We start from the raw sequence: 16,693 nt of genomic DNA on the forward strand, positions 1-16,693 counted from the left end.
AAAAGTTATAGTAGTCAACCCCATTTATGACCAGCATTTTCCCTAAGATTTGAACAAGATGACTAAACACATAAACATTGCAATTAAAAATGTACAAAAGTAGCATTAAAACTTAAAACTATTAACCATATAAAAAAAATTCTAAGAAGTTGAATAATACAGTTCAAAACAATGCAGCACTTCCATTGCTTTGCTAAAAGCTTTCAGTTTCTGAAGTGCCTGAATAAAAAAAATTCTTTACCTGTCAGTAGAAGGAGAGCAAGGAAGAGGTTACCAATATAGTCTTCCTATATAAGAAGGGACTTTCCTATGGATCACAGGGTCTGGTCAGGCTCATATTGGGGGATATGCTCTGTCAGATGGCCTGGACATAAGCAGTGTAGGGTTTTTTAGTCCTAACCAACACTTTTAAACATGCTTGGAAACAGACTGGCAGTGAGACTTTTGGAGTAGGAGTTATAGCCATCCCCAGTTAGCACGCTTATTAATGAAAAGGTCTTCAAACCATGTTATCCAGTTTTGAAATCACAGCAGGAGGATGGGCAGAATATAACTTATCTTAAACCTGTAGCTCAGGCATTAAAAAACATCACAGGAGACCCCTAGAAAGGAGAGATAAATCCTGACAACTTAAATCTTACTACAGCAACTTATGGAACTGTGGCTTGTATACATAAGAATAACTGAGCTAATAACAATACATTAGAAACTTGGAAGACTTGTATGAAAAGAAATTTACTTTTACTGAAACAGATTCATTACCACAAATCTGAATTACTGATGGAGTAGCATGTGTTCCTCTTTCTTGCAAATACTTAATCATAATGTGTATGGATACTGGACATTAATCAGATAGCCCTATGGTGGTGTTCACTAATTTTTTTTTTGTCCAACTCAGGTGGAAAAATAGCTTTTGAGAAATTTTCTGCTTCAACTCCCACAATTCCTTTTCACTGAATGATAGGAATTAGAGGTTGAAACATGGAGAGCCCAAGGCTCTCATTCCTGATCTAAACAATTTATTAAACTGAATGCAAAAAAGTACACATGCCTTTCTGTTGTATCTAGAAGGATTGGCGGAATGTTAGTGTATGGTATGTTCATTTGTTTACTTGATGCTACAGCATCTATATATTTTCTCCATAACCACTGCTAATCTATCGTTTTTAAATGTTGTATTTCATTTTAAAATTGGTACTCTCGCCCTCCGCCATGTATGGCAGTAATTACTGACGGACTGACATCATCCTTAACAAAAATATTTCAATATGATTATTGTTTCCTCCATCTCTTTCCCAGAGCCACTCTTTAATTTTAAGACCTCTATTATCTTCATTCATCATGACACCTACCTGTTTTCTTACAGCTCCTTATCCATTTGATATCTCCCTCTTCAGTAACTGTTGTATTGTCTTTCTTTCTTTCCTTACTCCCTTCAGAACATACTATCACTGTTCTCTTTTTTACAGTGACGGTGTTAGCTTTCTACACTTTCCGGAAAACTTGTATGAAGCTTCAAATATGTCTCACTCTTCACCAATCCCACTATTTGATTTTTAATCTCCACGCCTACTTTAAGCTGGTGTAGATAATTCCAACAAACTGGATGGGAATTGTGTAGCCTTCCACGTGTTGTTGGACCTCAACTGCCAACAGTCTTTGCAACACACATTATTATAAAGAATGCTGCCTGTTATAGTATAATAGTGTTGAACTAAGATTCTGGATGGCTAGGGGTTTTCTTTTATTATTTTTAAAAAACACTTTTGGATTCTATACTGGGCACTCAACAGAATATAAAAAGAATATACTTCTGAATTTTTAAAAGAAAGTATATCCCTTAACTAATAAAATGCTAAACAGCACATCAAAGCATGCTTTTAAATGTTGTTTCTTGATTTCTGAATCTACTTCTGTTACATACCAGTAGCTTTAGGCAGGATATATTTTCTTTGTCCAAATGTATGTATGTAAAGATGAATCAAGGTCTGGCCATCCTTGCAAGAATAGAAATGGTTGGTGTGTGAGTTCTTAGGAAATGTACCTTGAAAGTTCCAAAGCCTGATTGAAAAGGTAGTATTTGTCTTAGCCAGCAGGGGGAAGAGCTGTGTTGCACAAGAACTACCATTTGTAAAGTGCCATAAACTTCTGCTGGAAGCAGAGGAAGGGAGTATGTGTGTCACCTGTCAACTCAAGGCATCATCTCCAGCATGTATTCCTGCTTTGTTTGCTCTACAACAACAGAAGGAAGAATGATTTCAGTTGCGGAACCTGATGAATCTCTAGGTCCTTCAATGCGAATCTGTAGTGGATGGGACTGGAAATAAGCTAATTTAAAGTTGTTCAGTCATTTCTGCAATTTCAGGTGACCACTGTCCAACTGGGAATGTATCCATTATTGTGTTTCATCCTAGCCCTGGAAGATTTAAAGAGCAGGGAACAGAGCAAATTTCCATCAGCTCCAAGTAGTGTTTCAGCTGGTTAGCACATCCGTTACATACCACTTTCTCCAATGGAAATCAACTACTGGTCAAATTACACCTAGTTTCAATATTTTGCTATGTATCACTGTAATATTCTTCGTATGAAGGAAGCTCAACAGCCAGCAGAGTCTTGTAGGAAAGAGTTTATTCCAAACATTAGGAAGGCTACTGAGGCTTTGGGTGCACAAAAGCTATATATCCCAGCAATCAGTAGTTCTTACATTACAGCTGTAACAACCAGAGAGTGTGGCTTAAAGGCACAGTATACCACATCTCCCCTTCATACATAATAACTACACATCTGACAAGACAAAACAAAATACATTTTATAAAAGTGTTAAAAAAATCATACATCAAAATTACAAAAGTCTCTCATTAAAACTTGGCAGCTTCATTACATCACTAGACAGGTAAGAAAATATGTTTTCTATGGGGCCAGAGGTCACTAGTACTTAGCCCACCGTTGAGGATGGTCTTCAGCACCATCCTTCTAAGGAGTGTACCTTACAGGTTCAAACACAGGCCTGCCATGCGATGTCACATACGTTGGCTTTCTATCTGCTATCACATGTGTGTCACTTTTGTTCACAAACATCCCTTTAGAACCATTATATGTTGTATTTCCTTGAATTGTAGTTTCGGGTGTTTGGTTCCGTTGTTTTAATTGACGCCTATTACGCCGATATACGCGACCGTCCTGATTCTTTATTAGATATGACCGAGGCTGTTTACATTTTTCTATCACAACGGCAGGAAGCCATCTTTCTTTGCAATTATTGGATTGCATCCATACCAAATCTCCCTCTCTTAGTGGTTTGAGGGGTCTTGCTGTTCGATCATAAAAATGTTTCTGTCTTTCCTGAGCTCTTTGTAGATCTTGACGCACGTTAATAGGAATCCTAGGACATAATAAGTCAGTTGTTATGGGAAGTTTACTTCTCAGCATTCTGCCCATCAATATTTGTGCAGGTGAATATGATAGTCCTGTCACAGGTGTATTCCGGTACTCCAACAATGCTGCATACAGATCACCCCTTGCCTTCCCTACTTTATGTGTAAGTTGTTTTATAGACTGGATGGCTCGTTCTACCATACCATTAGATTGTGGATACCCCGGACTACTAAAGCATTGTTCAAATCCCCATTCTTTCGCAAATACTTTGAATTCTTGACTCGCAAATGGCATATTATCACTCACCACAATTAATGGAGTTCCATTTCTTGCAAACACAGATTTCATCTTGACAATTACTGTTCTTGCAGTTTTATCAGGTAAACTTACTACTTCTGGGTATTTTGAGAAATAGTCAATTACCAACAGAAAAGAGCGATTGTCCTGTTCAAATATATCCACTCCCACCTTCTGCCATGGCCCTTCTGGGATCTCATGGGGTTTAAGTGGTTCCTTTTGATTATTTGGGGCAAAACAAGCACACACAAAACAACTGCCAACAGCTGACTCAATATCTTTGGACATACCAGGCCAGTACATCAACTGTCTTGCTCTTTCTTTGGTTCTTTGAATCCCTTGATGGGACTCATGCAGCTGTGCAAGAACATTTTGTCTTTGGCTTGCCGGAATGATTATTCTTTCTCCCATGAAAAGAACCCCATCCCTATACCTTAGGTGATCTTTAACCGGCCAAAAAGATTTTGCTATTGGAGCCACCTTTCTCATGTACTTTGGCCATCCTTGGTTTAGGTATGTTTGAATCATCCTAAGCTGGGGATTACGTTTTGTTGCTTCTTGTATTAAACCCATTTTATCTGGGTGCATGGCTAATGTATTCACTTCGTATATCACTTTCTCATCTCCTATTGGATTTTCCTGACTTCCAGGGGGATCAACAGTAGCTCTTGACAAGGTATCAGCCAGATACATAAGTTTACCTGGAGTATATACAAAGTTAAGTTGATACTTCTGAAGCTGCAACAACATTCTTTGCAGACGAGCCGGGGCACTGCCTATTGGTTTTTTATAAATTGATTCTAAGGGCTTGTGATCAGTTTGAACTAGAACCATTTTACCAAACACATACTGATGGAACTTTTGTACTGCATATACAACAGCAAGCAATTCTTTCTCTATTTGAGCATAATTTTTCTCTGCAGAACTGAGTGCCCTTGAAGCATAAGACACTGGCTTATTATCCTGTAGGAGACATGCTCCTAAGCCATCTTTTGAAGCATCTGCTTGGATAACAACTGGTTTTGTCACATCAAAATACTGCAGTACAGGTGCATCGCACAACTTTTGCTTGATCGCATCAAAAGCTTTCTGATGTTCTGGCATCCATTGAAAACTCTTATTTTTCTTTAACAGACTTCTCAATGGCGCTGTCAACTCTGCCTCTTTTGGGATGTATTTTGCCAAATACTGTACTGACCCTAGAAATCTAAGCACTCCCTGCCTGTCATTGGGAGGTTTCATTTCTTGAATTGCCTTTACTTTCTCAGTGTCTGGCCTGACTCCCTCTGCAGTCACAATATGGCCCATATATCTAACAGAGTTTACCCTGAACTGGATCTTTTCTTTGTTAAACTTGATGTTTTTGACACGTGCTGTTTCCATTACCTGATGTAAAATCTCATCATGTTGTTTACTTGTCTCCGCTGCTATAATCATATCATCAGCAATCATATATACACCTTTTATATGCCCAAATGTTTCTTGATTTTTCTGTTGAAAAACCTCACTTGAGGATTTAAGCCCAAATGGTAAACGATTAAAACAATACCTTCCCCACGGCGTATTGAATGTACATAATCTGGATGATGCTTTATCTAGTTTTACCTGCCAATAGCCATCTTTCTCATCTATTATTGTGAAGATTTTCTTTCCAGCTAGGTGACTTAAAACTTCCTCAACTGTTGGGATGGTATAATGTTGTCTCCGCACTGCCTTATTTAGATCTCGCGGATCAAGACATATACGCAGAGACCCATTCTTTTTTTCAGTGATAACAAGACTGCTCACCCAATCTGTGGGTCCTACAACTTTTGTTATAACTCCCATATTTTCCATCTGATCAAGGGTATCCTTTAGCCTATCATGTATGGCAAAGGGCACTCTCCTACATCCTTGGATCACGGGAACCACTGTTGGATCAGTGTGAATGTGGTGATGTCCTTGAAACTCACCGAGACCCTGGAATACTTCTGGATATAAGCTGAGCAATTTTTCTTGTGTTAATAACCCCTCTGCCTGTATCAGATCTACCCTATAAATTAAACCCAAATTCTCACAAGCTGGTCTGCCTAATAATGGGGTTGTCGAGCAATCTGTCACATAAAACAACAGATTATACACTCCTTTTGCTGTTATACAATCAAACTCAACTGCTCCCATTGGTTGTATTTTTGTTCCCCCATATGCAACCAGCACTACTTTACTCTTAGACATTTGTTTTGCACCAGGTATTCTAGAAAATATACTAAATGGTAACACATTTGCTTCAGCTCCAGTATCTAATTTAAACTTAATTATACAGTCTCTTATGGAAATATCAGCATACCATCCTGCCTTGTTTGTTATCTGTGTATCCTTCATTTCTTCATCCAGCTTTCCTATCATTAAATTACTTACATTCAACTCATGAATGTGTTGTCTGGCTTGTATATTCACAGGATTGGTCACCCTTGACCTGCATAACCTGGCATAATGATTTTTCTTGCCACACTTGTTGCAGGTCTTTCCAAATGCTGGACATCTCCGAGGTTCATGAGCTGTACCACAATAACCACACTTATTCTGATTTTTCCAATTGTCTCTGTGTCTTGACTCCCTGGTTCCCAGAGCTTGAGTTATAATCTCTTTGTTTTCTCCATGGCTGTCTTGTAATTCAAACACTCCTTCTTCCAATGTTATTGCCATGGTTCTCAGCTGAGCTCTCGTTGTCTCATCAACCCGGCATATCTCCACGGCCTTCTCAAGTGTAAGATCGGCTTCTTGTAACAACTTTTGTTTCAGTTTCTCTTGCTGTAAATTAAAAACAACTTTATCTCTTATCATCTCATTAACTGCCATTCCAAATTCACAGCTGGCTGCTTTCAGTTTTAGCTCAGCAATAAATTGCACATTTGTAACTCCAGGACTCTGCATATGGTTCCAGAAACAAAACCTTTCAAACACAATGTTCTTCCGAGGTAAAAAATAAGTCCTAAACTGTTCCAGAACCTCTGCAATATCTTTCGGGTTCTCCTCGGCAAAAACAAATGTATTATATAAAGAAACTCCTTCCTCTCCCACACAATGTAGCAGGATAGCTATCTGCCGCTTCTTTGACACATTCTCAAGTCCCGCTGCAGCAAGATACAACTGAAAGGCCTGTTCCCACCGTCTCCAGTTCTCAGCCAAATTACCTTGCATAGCAAGGGGAGGAGGAGGACGAAATGACTCCATGTCTAAACACTCCTTTTTCGGGGGACGCTAGCTTCCAGATTGTAGCACAGGAGAGGTTTGTATCCCACTTCTGACACCATGTAATATTCTTCGTATGAAGGAAGCTCAACAGCCAGCAGAGTCTTGTAGGAAAGAGTTTATTCCAAACATTAGGAAGGCTACTGAGGCTTTGGGTGCACAAAAGCTATATATCCCAGCAATCAGTAGTTCTTACATTACAGCTGTAACAACCAGAGAGTGTGGCTTAAAGGCACAGTATACCACAATCACAGAGAGACTAGAGCTCCCTATCACTGACTCAGTATTGAATGGTTGTGGGCTGAGTAATAGTACAATAACTAGGAACACTGCTGTAAAACAGCCCTGTAGGGAAATCCAAGAGAAGAATTCCTGCAAAACAATTATACAGTATAACAAAATACATTGAGCAAGTTACTTGCATTGAAGTAGAACAACAAAAACATGAATGCCTCATCTCATCTATGCTACCTGCCTGGTCCTGTTTTGATTTTTGAGAGCTGCAGTGAACTTTTTTATGCTGTGTGATCCAACAATTGGAATTCACCCAACTTGTTAGCAGAGATGCAAAAGTCTGAATCTTATGCACAGATGTTTATAATATATTAGGTTAAGAAAAAAGACAAGAGGAGAGATATTAAAGGCTTATGAAATTATGCATGTTATGTTCTAAAAGAATTCAAGGACATCCAATGAATAAGAATAAAAGGACTTGTATCTGTCCTTATCTGTGTTACCATCTTTATCAATGCATTATTTGTATCCTATGGAGCAGTGTTTGTCAAAGTACAGGCAGGAAAAATGTGAAGTATAAATGAAATTAATAAATTATATGAAGCGATGATCCCTCAACTGTCTGCTCAACCCTAGTGAATTTCCAGGAAAAGAAAAACATTTGTTCTCAATGGGAACAAATAGGGTGTTTGTCCCTACCATTGGGAAAAACAATTGCCAGGTGCCTATATCAGCCTGAGAAACACTCCTTTTTAGCACATATTCAGAGAGAATATTACATCACAAATACAAGCTTAGCTTTAGGCTGTGTTTGTTTTCCATAGTTTACATAAAGTTTTGATTTTTACATAGGTAAGAGCAATGCAAATGACCTTGGTTGACGGGTTAGACAAACATGATCAATGTAGACTAAGGTGGATCATAATTTAGTAACTGATTCTGGGCTTTGTAACAGTAAAGGTGCTTAAAAGAGCTGGTGTTGTATAGCTGTTCAAGTGTTGGCCCCTGGAGATAAGTGTTTGAATCCCTGTTCGGGTATGGAAATTCACCGGCTGACGTTGGGCTAGTGACACTCAGCCTCAAAGAAAGGCAAACTTACTCTGAACAAATCTTGTCAAAAAAAAAAAACTTAGCTAGGGTTTCTGTAAGTCAGAAAGTGCTTGAAGGTACATAGCAATAAAAATTTATTTGGAGATGTTGACTCAAGTAGATGAGCACTTATAGGTTCCAATTTAGCCACTAAGAGCAACGCTGTACTGGATATATTCATGCAACAAGAATGCTGGACCAGATAGTCAAGAGTGAAAAACCTGGGATACACAAGATGCTGCTCTACAACACATCATCTTTGACTATATGCCATTACCACTGTGGGGTAGAAATGATGGAATCTCCCAGTCTAACAACATCCAGTGGCCAAATAATTCTAACCCCTGACATAGGCCCTTGGTATGATCCAAAATGGTAATTCTGACATTCTTCAGAGAATGGGTTGATGATTAGAGAACTAGTGAGAGGCAATAGAAACCAAAGAACATCCTTGATGCCCAAATGGGAATTGATGGTATGGGTTAATTACATAGGGTGAATAGTACACATTGGCACCATGTTGAAGGTCTTTACAGTTTCTTCACAGTATGTCCTGTTTGGGCATTTTGACAAAGTGTGTCACTTTGTCATGAAAATGCGTTAAACTGCAGGTAAGAATGATGACCTCCAGGGACATTGTTGGGTTCTTAAAGGATTTTGGAACTAGGTTCACAGGACTAAAATGTGCATAAAATGTGCATGTGCTAATACATAGTACATCTTAAACAAGGGATCAAGGGGTCCCATAGTAACCATACTAGACTGAACTATGTCAACACCACTTGTGACTTCAGTATATTGCATTATGAAACAACACAACTATTGACCTCTGATCAGCATTTACATGAGTTGTGGCTCCTACCGTGTCAATCAACAGCAAACCCTCAATCCTACCAATTCCAGTGAGAGCAATTTTTAAAATAAATATAGAAAGATGACAGCTTAGTCTCTGTGTGTGGGATCCTATCATTTTCAAAAAGTATCAGTGGTCCTACCCAGGGTTACAAAAGGTTGTGCAACTATGTAAAATGTTCACCAAAACACCAACACCCTTGAGTTGCTCAATGCTGCTCAAAGATAACAATTAGGTTTAAAAAAAAGATATATGTGGGGATATGATGTATGTCTTGCAAACTAATCTTTAGAGTTTATCCATTTGTCATGAAGTTAACCCCCAGGGACTTTCTGCAGAAGAAGTAGGATGTGGGAGTTGCCATTCTCACACCCAATTTGTCATGCATAAGAACAGCTAGATACCCATTTCTCCCATCTGGCCTTCCATATTTGCTGTTATCCACCTCTGCTCTGTAATCTTTCTAGGTAGAATATAGTGTTGAAAGAAAACTGCTCCTCAGCCTCAGTCCTTGCCCAGAATGGTGACTGACCAGCCCAGCTCTTCCTTGCTTAGAATATATTGCTTCCTGAAACACAAACAGTCTAGGAATTCCTTCCTCATACCCTTTCTTCTCAGGGAGTAACAAGTTTATCAAAAATAGGATTGAAATGTAGTCCCTCCCATCAACATTGTTGCTGCTGTATTATTATAAATGCTGTACAACCTCCATATCTATGAGATATACATTTTAAGTCCTGTCTTGGATATCTGAAATGATGGATAATAGATAGCCCATGATTTAGACTATATTTAGGCCAAAAGCACATGATAGAATTGCACTAGAGGACCCAGGGAGGCTTGCAAATGCCTCTGTGCAGGGATTTTTTTAGCATGGGTAAGCCTCCAGTGGCACAGCAGGTTAAACAGCTGAGCTGCTGAACTTGCTGACTGAAAAGTTGGTGGTTCAAATTCAGGGACAGGGTGAGCTCCCACTGTTAGCCTCAGCTCTGTCAACCAAGCAGTTTGAAAATATGCAAATGTAAATAGATCAATAGGTATCTTTTGGGTGGGAAGGTAACAGTGCTCCATGCAGTCTTGCTGGCCACATGACCTTGGAGGTGTCTATGGACAATGCTGGCTCTTCAGCTTAGAAATGGAGATGACAGCTGGCATGACTGCATGGAATGCCGTTACTTTCCTGCCGGAGTTTTCGAACTGCTAGGTTGCCAGAAGCTGCGGCTAACAGCAGGAGCTCACACCACTCCCCGAATTCGAATCGGTGACCTTTCAGTCAGCAAGTTTAGCAGCTCAGTGCTTTAATCTGCTGTGCCACTGGGGGCTCCGAGTTCTCTCTAGTCTTGAAATTAAAAGCAGTTTTCCGAGCTTACATTTTTTTATTTCTAACTGTCTTGCATTAAGCTTGAGTTGGTGCATCTTGGGAAATTAGTTCAAAATGAAATTAAATGAAGGTCCCTTTCACATTACACATTTATTTTATTTTATTTTTATCCTGCTTTTTTCCCAGTATAGGAATTATGATTCCCTTTCCATCCTATACAATCCTTAGGTTGGTAGATGTGATGTCTCATGGGCCTTGTAGTCCCGTTCCTAGTGCTATTGTGGCAGATGAGGAGGAAAATTTGGGATTTCCACCGGTTCAGCTTGAATCGGAGCCTCGCCACCTGGAGGATGTTTGTCCTCAGGAAGTTAACCAAACAAGCCTTGGGCAGAATTCTCCCCCGTTTTCCCGAAAGGACAATTATAATAGAGATAGAGGGGCGAGGGAGGCTAATCGCCGGAGCCTCAGAATCGCTGCCAGACAATTAGCTGATTAGGTCTGCTTCCCTTGGGAAATTCTAAGGAGTCAAGCATCTGGACACAGTTTGGGTTTCACTTCTTGTTCTCCAGGGAAAGTGTTCTATTGGCGGGAAAACAAGACCCTATATAGGGGTTTTGCCGCAAGGGGAACCTTGCGGAGTCAATTTGTTCAGCTTGAGGAGAGAGATCGTGTGTAGACTTCGTACCCCAGTTCCCTGTTTCACGGATCAAGTTTTCAACCTAGCCTTGTTTCACGGATCAAGATTCCAGCCTTGCCTTGTTTCACGGACTTCTATGGACTCAGTTCTTGTTTCATGTTTGCCTTGTTTCAAGTTTGATCTAGCCAAGATTCAAGCCTATTTTCCAGCCTTGTTGTCAAGCTACCTTGGACTTTAGAGACCCTGTCATTTCCCCACACTTTGCTTGGCAAAGTGTGTGTTTCGGTCAAGTGGATTATAACTTTGAACTCTAATATCTTATATTGGACATTATTTTCCTGGACTATATTTGACCTCATCTGAAAGGTCTGCTTCTGAACTATACTCTTCACTTGTTTTTATTGACTTTATATATTTCTTTAATAAAGATATTAGATAGATTCTGGTCTCTGCGCATGGTTATTGGTGCTCTGCAGCCTGGGTCTTGACAGTTTGACTCCGCCACCCTAAGCACCAATTAACCTAAGGCCAGAATGTCCACGGGAACCGGGGCGGATGCCCAACCGCTCAGCTACACCATTTCCCGGGAAGAATTCGACCGGATCCGTGATACTCTCCGAACGCAGGAGGGTGAAATTCTGGGCTTGAAGGAACGCGGAGCGCGTCTCCCTGCCCTAGCGCTACCAACCAAGTTTTCTGGAGAAGCCTCCAAGGTTCATGTTTTCCGTCGCCAATGCCAGGCGTACTTAGAAGCCCGCCAAGCTGAATTTCCTCAAGAAGACGTCAAGGTGGCGTGGATCTACAGCCTCCTAGATGGACCTGCGGCCAATTGGGCGATGGCGCTGTTTGATGCGGGTTCCACACACCTAAGTTCTGCGCAAAATTTCTTGAATCACCTTAGAAAGACCTGGGGGATCGAGGACGACGAGGAGGCGGCCGGCCATAAACTCCGGCGTCTCTTCCAAGAGGACAGGCCGTTGTCCCGGTACATAGCCGAGTTCCGGGTGCTGGCTCAAAACACCGGCTGGAACGATGTAGCCCTTAGAGGACAGTTTCGTAAGGGCCTCAACTTCGAGATGCAAGAAGAGATCTCTAAGGTGGATCCTCCAGGGACTCTCGAGAGACTCATCAACCAGTGTTTACGAGCCGAAGCCCTAATAGCCAACAAAAAACAGTGGCTCTGAGGCCAGAGTGGAAGAGCCGGAGTGAAACCCCCCGCTTCTGCCAGTGTTCAACCACGTCCAGTATGGAGATCCCCACCGCCAGCCCCAACCCCCATGGGAAGCGAGGAGGAACCGATGCAGTTGGGCAATGTGAGCCCCAGACTAGATGTTGCCGAAAAGGCCCACCGCCAACGTTTGAATCTGTGTTGGTACTGCGGGAACGGGGGCCACCTCGCCAGAGAATGTCCAGCCAAAAGAAACCCCGCCACCCGCCTGGCGGCGGCGTCCTCCACGGGGACGGAGACGGCCGAGGTGGCTGGAGCAAAGCCGGCGGGGGAAGACAGCGACCGGGCGTAGAGAGGCTCGCCAACCCGGTCAAAAACCCACTCAAGAGCCGCAAACCGGGGTCCTATTTCTCCTGGTGGTCACGCTGTGGTCAGTGAAAAAAGGACCCGTCATGATCCATGCCATGATAGACTCAGGGGCAACAAACAACTTCATCGATAGAGAGTATGCCGACTCTCTAGGATTACAATATCATGATTTCAAGAATGCCCGGGTGGTGCAGGCCATAGATGGCCGTCCCCTAAAGACAGGTCCAGTAAGCCAATGGACTGAACCCACCAGGATGTGGATAAGGGAACACATGGAAGAAATTTCCTTCTTTGTTACCGAGGTTCCCCACTTCCCTGTGATTTTGGGGATTCCATGGCTGACACTCCACGACCCTAACATCTCCTGGTCCAACAGAGAACTACAGTTTGCCTCAAGATATTGCCAAAACCATTGTCTAGTAGCCAAGGTCTGTCATGCCACGGACGCTGAGCCCATCATCACCTTGCCCAAGAAATATTCGGACTTTTGGGATGTTTTCAATGAAAAGGAAGCCGAGAAACTACCCCCACATAGACCCTACGACTGTGCCATTGACTTGGTGGAGGGGGCCCCGATTCCGCGAGGACACCTCTACTCCCTGACTGAACCAGAGCAAGAAGCTCTCAGGGAGTTTATAGAGTCAAACCTTCGCAAGGGGTTCATCAGACCCTCTCAATCCCCAGCCGCTTCCCCAGTGATGTTTGTGAAAAAGAAGTCAGGGGACCTACGCTTGGTTGTGGACTATAGAGCATTGAACAATATCACGAAACGGAACCGCTACCCCCTGCCTTTGATCTCAGACCTATTAGACCGGCTCCGAGGGGCCAAGGTTTACACCAAGCTGGATCTCCGGGGGGCTTACAATCTAGTTCGCATCAGAGAAGGGGACGAATGGAAAACCGCCTTCCAGACCAAATTTGGATTATTTGAGTCCCTAGTCATGAATTACGGATTATCCGGAGCTCCCGCAACGTTCCAACATTTTGTCAACGATATTGTCAGGACCCAGGCTGCAGAGCACCAATAACCATACACAGAGGCCAGAATCTATCTAATATCTTTATTGAGGAAATATATAAAGTTAATAAAAGCAAGTGTAGAAAATAGTTCAGAAGTAGACCTTTCAGGAAAGGTCAAAATTAGTCCAAGAAAACAATGTCCAATATGAAATATTAAGGTCCAAAGTTGTAATCCAATAACCGAAACACTCACTTTGCCAAGCAAAGTGAGGGGAGATGACAAGGTCCTTTAGTCCATGGAGCTTAATGCAAGGCTAGGAAGCAACTAGATTCTTGGCAAACAAGGCTTGATTCAAGGCAACAAGAAGCGAGGAGCAAGAACAGGGTCCGTGGCGAAATCCGTGGCGAGGTCCGGGGAACAAGGCAGGGCTGGAACGAGAACAAGGTCCTGGAAACTGGAGTAGCATAGTCCACACACAATCTACTCCCGAAGCTGACGAATTGACTCCGCAAGGAATCCTTTGTGGCCAAGCATCTATATAGGATCTTGTTTTCCCGCCAAAGCAGACTTTCTCTGGGGAACAAGAACCGAAACCTATACTGTCCAGATGCAGGACTCCTTAAACTTTCCCAAGGGAAACAGACTTAATCAGCTAATTGTCTGGCAGCTATCCGGGCGCTTCGGCGAGTCGCCTCCCGCGCGTGTCTATCTTGATTATAATAAAGGCGGCGAGAAAATGGGGGAGATTTCTCCTCAAGGCTTGTTTGTCTGACTTCTTGTGAGCAAACATCCTGCAGCTGCAAGGGCTCCAAATCTGGCAGAAACGGTGGGAAACCCAAGTTTTCCTCTTCATCTGTCACAACAGTACTAGGAACGGGACTACATGGCCCATAAGTCATCACAGATATCTTCCAGGATTATCTAGATCGGTTCTTGATCATATATTTGGACGATTTTTTGGTGTTTTCTAGATCACAATCGGAACACGAGCAGCACGTCAGAATGGTACTACAACAATTGCGGGATCATGGACTATATGCCAAGTTAGAAAAATGTGCCTTTGATCTACAAGAGGTAGACTTCCTGGGATACCGCGTTTCGCCACTAGGGCTCTCCATGGACCCGGCAAAGGTTTCAGCAGTATTGGAATGGCGGGCGCCAACCAACAAGAAGGAAGTGCAACGTTTCTTGGGGTTTGCAAACTACTACCGCAAATTCATCCCAGACTTCGCCCGCTGGTCTGACCCAATCACCAGCTGCATCCGTGGAAAACAGCCTTTCCGCTGGACGGAGCAAGCAGAGAAAGGGTTCCAGCAACTAAAGAAGTTATTCACGACCCAGCCAATTCTACAGCACCCTGATCCTAAAACCCCTTTTGTTGTGCAGGCTGACGCCTCTGATGTGGCAATTGGGGCTATACTCATGCAACCAGTGGGAGAACATCTTCATCCTTGTGCCTATTACTCCCGTCAACTAACAGCCCCAGAGAGAAATTACACTATTTGGGAGAAAGAACTTTTAGCCATAAAGGCAGCATTTGAAAATTGGAGACATTGGTTAGAAGGGGCCAAATTTCCGATTGAGGTTCATACTGATCATCGAAATTTGGAACACCTAAGGACCGCACAAAAGCTAAATCAAAGGCAGCAGCGCTGGGCTTTATTCTTTGAATGTTTTGACTTCCAGATCCATTATGTAACCCCGGCTCAGACCAAGCAGGCAGATGCTCTATCACGGAAACCAGAGTATGCTGCAGGGTGCAGAGAGACCTCCGAATCTCGATTGCTGCAGCCCGAAAACTTTGCCACGCTCACAGTGGGAAACACCAAATCCACTTCAATTGAATCAACTCCCTCTACTCCAGGGCCCCTTTGCGCTCAAGAAATTAGAGCCAGTCAGCAGGCAGATGCCTGGGCTCAAGAACAGATTCGCCAAGGACTACGTTTCCCTTTCTCACTTAAGGATGGGCTACTATGTTACAGGAATCATGTTTACATCCCTCCAGGTCCAGGCAGAGAAAAGGCACTTCGCCTGTGTCACGACTGCAAAACAGCAGGGCATTTTGGACTTTTCAAAACCATGCACTTGATCCTACGGGATTTCTGGTGGCCCAAGATCCGCAAGGATGTGGAGAAATATGTCAATACCTGCCCGGTATGTCAGTGTTCCAAGACAAGAAGAGAGAAGCCGTCAGGGCTACTGCATCCCCTTCCTACTCCATCTCGCCCATGGGAGATAATTTCCGCGGATTTTATCACTGACCTACCACCCTCCCTTGGATTTACCATTATCCTAGTGGTGGTGGACCTTTTTACCAAGTTGGCTCATTTCATTCCCTGCGATGGTCTCCCCACGGCCAAAGAGACTGCAGATTTATTCCTTCAGCATATTTTCCGGCTACATGGATTGCCCAAGAGTTTAGTCACTGACCGTGGATCTCAATTCACCTCTCGTTTCTGGAAAGCACTACAGAAACTATTGGGCATAGACTCTCGTTTATCTTCAGCTCACCATCCCCAAACGGATGGGCAAACTGAGCGCACCAATGCCACTTTGGAACAATACCTTCGCTGTTATGTAAACTATCAACAGGACAATTGGGCTTCCCTATTACCTCTATCGGAGTTTGCTTACAACAATGGTGTCCAGGCTTCAACTAAAGAAACCCCGTTCTTTGCGAACTACGGCTTCCATCCACGTTTCTTCCCTTCTGTCATTGAAACTTCAGAAGTCCCTGCAGCGGAGGACTGGCTGCAAGAACTCACAGCGGTGCAACAACTCTTGCACCAGCAACTGGATCAAGCCAAGGAGGACTATAAACGCCACGCTGATGGCCATCGCCAGCCAGGCCCTGAAATCAAGGTAGGAGATCGGGTTCTGTTGTCCACTCACTTTTTGCCCTCCCACCGTCCTTGCCGAAAGTTAGATGCCCGCTTCATTGGTCCCTACCCAGTGGTGGCGCAACCTAACCCCGTGACTTTCAAACTACAACTTCCGCGCTCCATGCGCATTCATCCGGTGTTTCATCGTTCCCTGCTCCTTCCGGCGGATGGGGTACGCCCCGATGTGGACCGGCCGGCCCCCGCCCCTGTTTTGGTGGACGGGGAGGAAGAATTCGAGGTTCAGGACATTTTGGAATCTCGCTTTCATCGCCGCCG

At 43.0% G+C, this 16,693-nt stretch overlaps 1 protein-coding gene across 1 annotated transcript; it reads right to left on the minus strand.

Moving 5' to 3' along the window:
* Window positions 1–2,606: 2,606 nt before the first annotated feature.
* Window positions 2,607–7,316, minus strand: LOC103278346 (uncharacterized). Its single transcript, XM_062978513.1, has 2 exons — window positions 6,070–7,316; window positions 2,607–3,382 (listed from the first exon to the last, which is right to left on the minus strand). The coding sequence occupies exons 1-2, from the start codon at window positions 6,883–6,885 to the stop codon at window positions 3,371–3,373; spliced, it is 828 nt and encodes a 275-aa protein (XP_062834583.1). The 5' UTR covers window positions 6,886–7,316; the 3' UTR covers window positions 2,607–3,370.
* Between the last annotated feature and the right edge of the window lie 9,377 nt (window positions 7,317–16,693).

This window comes from Anolis carolinensis, chromosome 4 (assembly GCF_035594765.1).
Source record: "Anolis carolinensis isolate JA03-04 chromosome 4, rAnoCar3.1.pri, whole genome shotgun sequence".
Classification (NCBI taxonomy): Eukaryota; Metazoa; Chordata; class Lepidosauria; order Squamata; family Dactyloidae; genus Anolis; species Anolis carolinensis.

What these genes read in the sequence shown, in the direction of transcription:
- LOC103278346 (XM_062978513.1), bottom strand. Translation starts at nt 6,885, where the DNA reads ATGGAGTCATTTCGTCCTCCTCCTCCCCTTGCTATGCAAGGTAATTTG.